Here is a 6,665-nt window from a genome sequence, read left to right as displayed (position 1 = left end):
TCCCCCCTGTCTCTCTATCTCTCCCTGTATATATATATATATATATATATATATATATATATATATATATATATATATATATATATATATATATATATATATATATATATATATATATTATGTATGCATAACTGTAGTTTATTACCAGCTGACTTAGCTGGGTACAAAGCGTTGCCAAAACAAGAGGAGGAATGAATCGTCCGTCAGAGCTACTGTTTACACCATACCCAAGGGCGGCGCCACGGGCGCTCATGGTTGCCGACCTTATTCACTGGTGAATACACAACATCCCTTCCCCCTTATGGAATGTAGTCCCGGTAATGCTGAGGGGCTTTCCTCTCACGTCGAGGGTATCTAGAAGCCTCGGTTGTTGGAAGTTGGCTGGAAGAGCTGTGCTCCTGTGAAAGGCTTCCAGGTACATCAGGACCGTCGGGTCCAGGGGCGGGACTGCTAGATGGACTTGATATGGGTGAAGTGTCACGCAATCTTGGCAGTGGTGGGTCCTGGCCAGTCACAGCGAGGTCATCACCATCGGCTGAGTTCCCACAAGTATCACTGTCAGCTTCACCGAGGTCCAGTGGGCTGGCCCGGTTGCGGAGCTGATCGACGTGTCTTCGCCATAAGCTACCGTCGGACAGACGAACTTGGTAAGAAAGGGGTCCGGTGACTGAAGCAATGGACCCGGGGACCCACTTGGTGCCACCTTGATAGTTCCGTGCATACACAGCGTCGCCTGGATAGAAATGCCGAACACGTTGAGAACCATCGCTAAAGTAATGCTGAAGGGACGATCCAACCATGTGAAAGTCTGGATGCAGACGGTCAATGGCCGATCGCAGTCGTCTCCCCATCAACAGTTCAGCGGGACTCTTCCCTGTAGTTGTACTGGGTAAAATGTGCTGGCCCAGCAAGAAACGAGACAGCTTGGTGGCCCAGTCTCCCTCCGACAACTTACGCAGGACTTGTTTCGTCTCCTGAACCATCCTCTCTATCTGACCATTCGATGAGGGGTGATAGGGCGCGACTTTAATGTGCCGAATTTGGTTTCTGTTTGCAAACTCGGCGAATTCTTCTGACGTGAACGCAGTTCCATTGTCCGACACTAACACTTCGGAAATGCCAAAACGAGCAAACATTGACCAAAGTTCTTTAAGAACGGCTCTTGTCGTCATCGATTCCATCAGGGAAACTTCCAGCCACTTGGAATGAGAATCGACGACTAGCAGAAACACTTTTCCCTAGAAGGGACCGGCAAAATCTATGTGCAAACGTGACCAAGGGTTCTCAGTGAACTCCCATGGGTGCACCGGTGCCTTACTGGGAGCTTGACGAGTTTCTTGGCATACTTGGCAGCCAGCTACCTTGCGCTCTATGTGATTGTCGATGCCCGGCCACCACACGGTGCTGCGTGCAAGACCTTTCATCCGTACTACGCCTGGGTGCGTGGTGTGTAGGATGTCTAGGACCTGGGCCTGTGCAGAACTTGGAATCACAACACGAGACCCCCACAGCACACAATTTCGGTAGGTGGACAGTTCGTTCTTCCTGGCCACCAAAGGACGGAATTCCTCGGGCACCTTCGTGGAAGGCCAACCTTGCAAAATCCAGCGATGTACCCGCGACAGAACAGGGTCTGTACGCGTCAATGCTGCGATCTTGGTAGAATCCAGAGGAACTTCCGGCACTGCTTCAAGCAGCAAAATGTCTCCCAACGGTGGCTCGTGCTCATGCCTGACAGGAAGCGGAAGACGACTGAAAACGTCGGCATGTGGCAACTTGGAGCCTGGTACGTACAAAAGTTCGTAGTTGTATGCAGAAAGTTGCAGACTCCAGCGCAACATCCGAGGTGACAATGCGGCAGGAACCGGCTTGGCTTGGTGCAGGAGGCCTAGCAATGGCTTATGGTCTGTCAAGAGTTGAAACTTCCGACCAAAAATATACTGGTGGAATTTATTAACTCCGAATAGCAAAGCCAGAGCCTCCCTGTCTATCTGCGCATAGTTGCGCTCTGCTTTTGATAAGGTTCTCGAGGCGAAGGCCGCTGGTCTTTCCACACCATCTTCACCCACTTGGCTCAGTACCGCACCCAGCCCGCACGGAGACGCATCGCAGGCCAGCCTTATGGGACGTGTCACATCATAGTGTGCGAAGACGGCTGATGATTCCAGCAGGCTCTTGGCATCTTGGTATGGCTTCGCTTCCGTCTCGGTCCAACTCCATTCCTTGTCCTTGTCCAGGAGGCGGTGAAGTGGTTCCAACACATGTGACGCTCCTTTCAAGAAACAGCCATAAAAATTTAAGGCTCCCAAGAACGACTGCAGCTCCTTGTTCTTCGGTTCCGGAGCTTGCTTGATGGCTTCCACTTTTTCACGCAAAGGACTTACTCCGTCCTTGTTGACACGGTACCCCAGGTACGTCACTTCCTTGTCCCTGAATGCACACTTCTCGGCGTTCAGGCGAAGCCCGTCGTCTTGGATACGCTGCAGCACTTTGCGCAGCCGTTCGTCATGCTCAGCAACTGTTCTTCCGCCAATTAGGATGTCATCCAGAAAGCACTGAACCCCTTCCAGTCCGTTCAACAGTCCTTCCATATAACGTTGAAAGATGGCTACGGCGACTGCCATACCAAACTGCAATCGCGTCACCTTGAACAGGCCCTTGTGCGTTGCCACGGTCTGCAGCATGGCGGTGTCCTCATCGACACAGAGTTGCTGATAAGCTTGATCCAAGTCCAGCCGAGAAAACACTGCACATCCTCCCAGTCTTGCGAGCAGTTGTTCTGGAGTTGGAAGCGGATACGTCTCCCACTTAACGACTGGGTTGAGTGTTCCCTTGTAGTCCCCGCAAATTCTCATCTTTCCGTTCTTGTTCAGAATCGGCACAATTGGCGTTGCCCAGCAGGAATGCTTAATGGGAACGTAAATGCCTTGCTCAACCAACTGTTCGATGGCTTCCTCCACCTTGGGCAGTAGCGCGAAAGGTACTTGCCGTGGCTTGTGAAACATGGGCGTGGCTTGCTCATCCACTAAGATCCGCACAGGAAGACCCCTGCTTTTGCCCAGCCCAGGTTTGAACACATCTGGATAGTCCTGCAGCAGATTTTTTACGCTTGTCACCACCTTGCTCGGGTTGCGTGCAGCTGGTTGGACTTCTCGACTGGGACTTTTGGAAGCTGGAGCTCCGCTGAGCTGGTGCAGTCCCTCCAGTGTTATGCCTAGCGGTCGGAACCAGTCTCTCCCCAGGATGCTGACTCCCGACCCTTTCGTGACGAGCAGGGGTAGTTTGCCCTCTCTACTGTTGTACTTTACAGGAACTTCCACTTCGCCCACGACACAAACAGGCTGCTGTGTGTACGTCCGCACTCCCTTGGAACTTGGTCGGAGCGCCTTCTTCGATATTCCCAGCTTGCTCAATGTCCTCAAGTTGACAATAGAACAAACGGATCCAGAGTCCACTTCCATCGATACCTGGTGTCCATTCACAATGACGTTAGCCATAAACGCTGGCAATCCACTAGCAATGTGGTAAAGTCCGTACACTCCTGAGTGACCCAAGTTGCCTGGGCGCTTATTGCCACTCTTTGCCTTGCCTCTTCCTTTTGACGGTAGACACGAACAATGTGACCTTTCCGCTTGCAGAAATGACACACTGCAGAGCGAAAACCACAGCTCGTAGCACGGCCGCTACATTTTTTTTTATGTAGCGGCCGTGCTCGTAGCGTCGTGGTCACCGCTGCAGCGGGAACACCGCCCGGTTCTTGATTCCTTGGAACGCTCTTGTTTACCGCCCGGCTTGTCCGCCTTTGGTGCTTGACCCATCCGATGTAACTCGGACGCTGCCGGCAACGCTCCCCTGATGGTTTCCGTTTGCCTCGTTGCATACTCGGCAGCGACGGCCTTTTCGTACGCCTTCTTGAAATCCAACGCAGTCTCAGCCAGGAGACGCCGTTGCAGCCCTTCGTCACGAACGCCGCAGACTAGACGATCGCGGAGCATGTCCTCCAGGGTGACACCGAACTCGCAGTGCTCGGAGAGTCGGCGCAAGTCCGCAACAAAATCCGCGATACTTTCACCCGGCTGCTGACAGCGTTTGTGAAACGTAAAACGCTGTACAATCACCGAAGGCGTTGGCGTGAAGTGGTGCGTGAGCTTGGAAACAATGTCCACAAACGGCGTCTCAGCCGGCGTCGCCGGAGAACACAACGTGCGAAGGATGGCGTACGTAGCCGGACCACAAACGCTGCACAGCACTGCCCGTTGCTGCTGCTCCTCAACCACACCATTCGCCGTGAAATAGAACTGTAGGCGTTCGAGGTATGTAGGCCAGGCTGCCGCGTTGTCAGGAGAAAACTCTTCTATATTGCCCAGCCGGCCCATGAACACGTTTGGGACGCTAGGCTTAGCTTCCGAAGCACCCTCGCCCGAAGCGTTGTCCGAAGGCATCTCGCTCTACGTACTGCCGCCGACGTTCACCGAAGCTCACCTTCGTTGCCTTGTGTGGCGCTTGCCGCTTGCTTTTGCAGCCGCCGTCGCTCACCACGTCGGTTCGTGAACTCGTCGCCAAATGTTATGTATGCATAACTGTAGTTTATTACCAGCTGACTTAGCTGGGTACAAAGCGTTGCCAAAACAAGAGGAGGAATGAATCGTCCGTCAGAGCTACTGTTTACACCACACCCAAGGGCGGCGCCACGGGCGCTCAGGGTTGCCGACCTTATTCACTGGTGAATACACAACAATATATATATATATATATATATATATATATATATATATATATATATATATATATATATATTATATATATATATATATATATATATATATATATATATATATATATATATATATATATATATATATATATATATATATATATACGGGAGATTTCTCGGAAACCTTCTTAATTGCTGGCAATTTTTTTTCAGCAACGCAACTAAGAAGCTTTCTTTCTGAGAAATTCGTATGGATTTCCTTGTGGCTTCGTGCTACGAACGGATGGCTGTCAATTTTCCCTTTCTTAATCGTCACCTTGCGGGATTCCGCAGAACTCTTTTGGGAAAAATGTTTACCTATCAGTTGGTCATTGCCACAGCCATAGTAATAATGTGCCGCATTCATAGACTCATCTACTTTATCATTCCCTTTCAAACTTTCATATCACCCTTTTTCTTTTGAGCACGGGGCAGCCAACTGGAGATATCCTCTGGTGAAGCTCCCTGTCTTTCCTTTACCGTTCCTCTAAAAGGCCCTGAAAGGCATACCTTCAAAACGCCTGCTGAAATCATTTTGTACAAGGATGTCGATGTACTCTTACATCGGTACGCTTCACAGATCGGCTGCTATTGCGGCCTATAAACATTAATTGCACTATGGCACGAATGCTTTCAAAAAATGGTGCCCGCGGCAGTTATAATTACGTTCAACGAACTGTTCGACGGGTGGCGTCCGCCGCAAAATGTTCACTTATGTATTCGTAGACCTCGCATGCATTCCAAGTGCGATGCTTAGCGCCGTGATGAGAATACAAACATGAAGCTCGGCAACCGACCACTGCAGACTTGGTGACAAGCTGTGCTTTAAGTGAACTCTCCGACGAAGCGGTGTTTTTCGTGCTCGCCCCTTCCCTTAATTTTATTCCTCTTTCTTCTGTGTAGGATATAAAACCGGACGCGCGTCTGGTTGACCTCCCGGGAACGGATAACTGGGCTAGTATTCTTCGCTTGTGTCCGTGTTTCTTTGCGCTACCTGCCTTAACATGACCTCCCGGCTTTTCTCGTCTCCCTCTCTCTCTTTCGTTCTCACGGCTTCATCGTTTACTTTAAGAGTCAAACAACCGCGGTCATACGCGTGCACCGGGTAGACTTTAACACCGTCACACCGGCCTGCTGTGTGTATCATAACGTGTAGAAACAAGCGGGCCGAAAAGCTTGGCGCGAGACCGCCGGCATTTCCCTATATACAGCGGGCCTCAGTCAGCTCGGCTCCGGAGTGAAAATGGGGCTAATCAAATTGCCGAAGTGAAAAGGGACGTTGAGACGAAAACGGGGAACGCGGAAGGAGAGAGAGAGAGGCGCGCTTCTTTAAGCCAATTAACACACCCCGGTGCCGTACCTCCTTTCTCTCCGGGCGGATGGCTCTAGGCTCTGATCCTGCAACGGGATCCTATGCGCTCAATTCCCGTGTGAGTTGCCGAGGCCTTTGGAAGCTTTGCTTTTGTGCGCTATTTGCATCTTTTTTTTATTATGTCTACTCTGTCTTACTCCGTTTCGGGGAATTCGCGCGGCCATTGTAACGGCTTGCCTAATAGCTACGCTCTACGACAGACTAATCAGAAACTCTGGCTTGGCTCTGAAACTTTTATTGCGTGACTCGATAGACTGACGTAAACAACGAACCAACAGATTTTTTTCAGAGCCAGAGGAACGCGTCCACGGTTGCGCCCGTGTATCGGCGGATTAGCGAGCAAATTCTATGAAGAAACAAAGCCGACGAGCTCAAAAAGATGAATCAAACAAAATTGCGCTATGCGCAGATGGCATCGTAGACAAGTGGTATTTGGACAGTACAGAAATTATTCATGACATGGAATATATAAATATTAGTTTTCATACTGTTTCTTCGGTATCTTCAAAAGCACACAAGTTGGGCTCCGAAAGAGAGACA

The 6,665-nt window shown here is 50.2% G+C and overlaps 1 protein-coding gene and 1 pseudogene across 1 annotated transcript; both read right to left on the bottom strand.

Moving 5' to 3' along the window:
* Positions 1-299: 299 nt before the first annotated feature.
* On the bottom strand, positions 300-1,853 carry LOC119397673 (uncharacterized protein K02A2.6-like; annotated as a pseudogene).
* A 35-nt stretch (positions 1,854-1,888) lies between these two features.
* Positions 1,889-3,461, bottom strand: LOC125758893 (uncharacterized protein K02A2.6-like). Its single transcript, XM_049416653.1, has 2 exons — positions 2,070-3,461; positions 1,889-1,906 (listed from the first exon to the last, which is right to left on the bottom strand). The coding sequence occupies exons 1-2, from the start codon at positions 3,459-3,461 to the stop codon at positions 1,889-1,891; spliced, it is 1,410 nt and encodes a 469-aa protein (XP_049272610.1).
* Positions 3,462-6,665: the final 3,204 nt, after the last annotated feature.

This window comes from Rhipicephalus sanguineus, chromosome 6 (genome assembly GCF_013339695.2).
Source record: "Rhipicephalus sanguineus isolate Rsan-2018 chromosome 6, BIME_Rsan_1.4, whole genome shotgun sequence".
In the NCBI taxonomy this organism is placed as follows: Eukaryota; Metazoa; Arthropoda; class Arachnida; order Ixodida; family Ixodidae; genus Rhipicephalus; species Rhipicephalus sanguineus.
This window is presented reverse-complemented; position numbering and strand designations above follow the sequence as displayed.

Coding starts and splice junctions, on each gene's coding strand:
- LOC125758893 (XM_049416653.1), bottom strand. CDS start 3,461: ATGGAAGTGGACTCTGGATCCGTTTGTTCTATTGTCAACTTGAGGACA.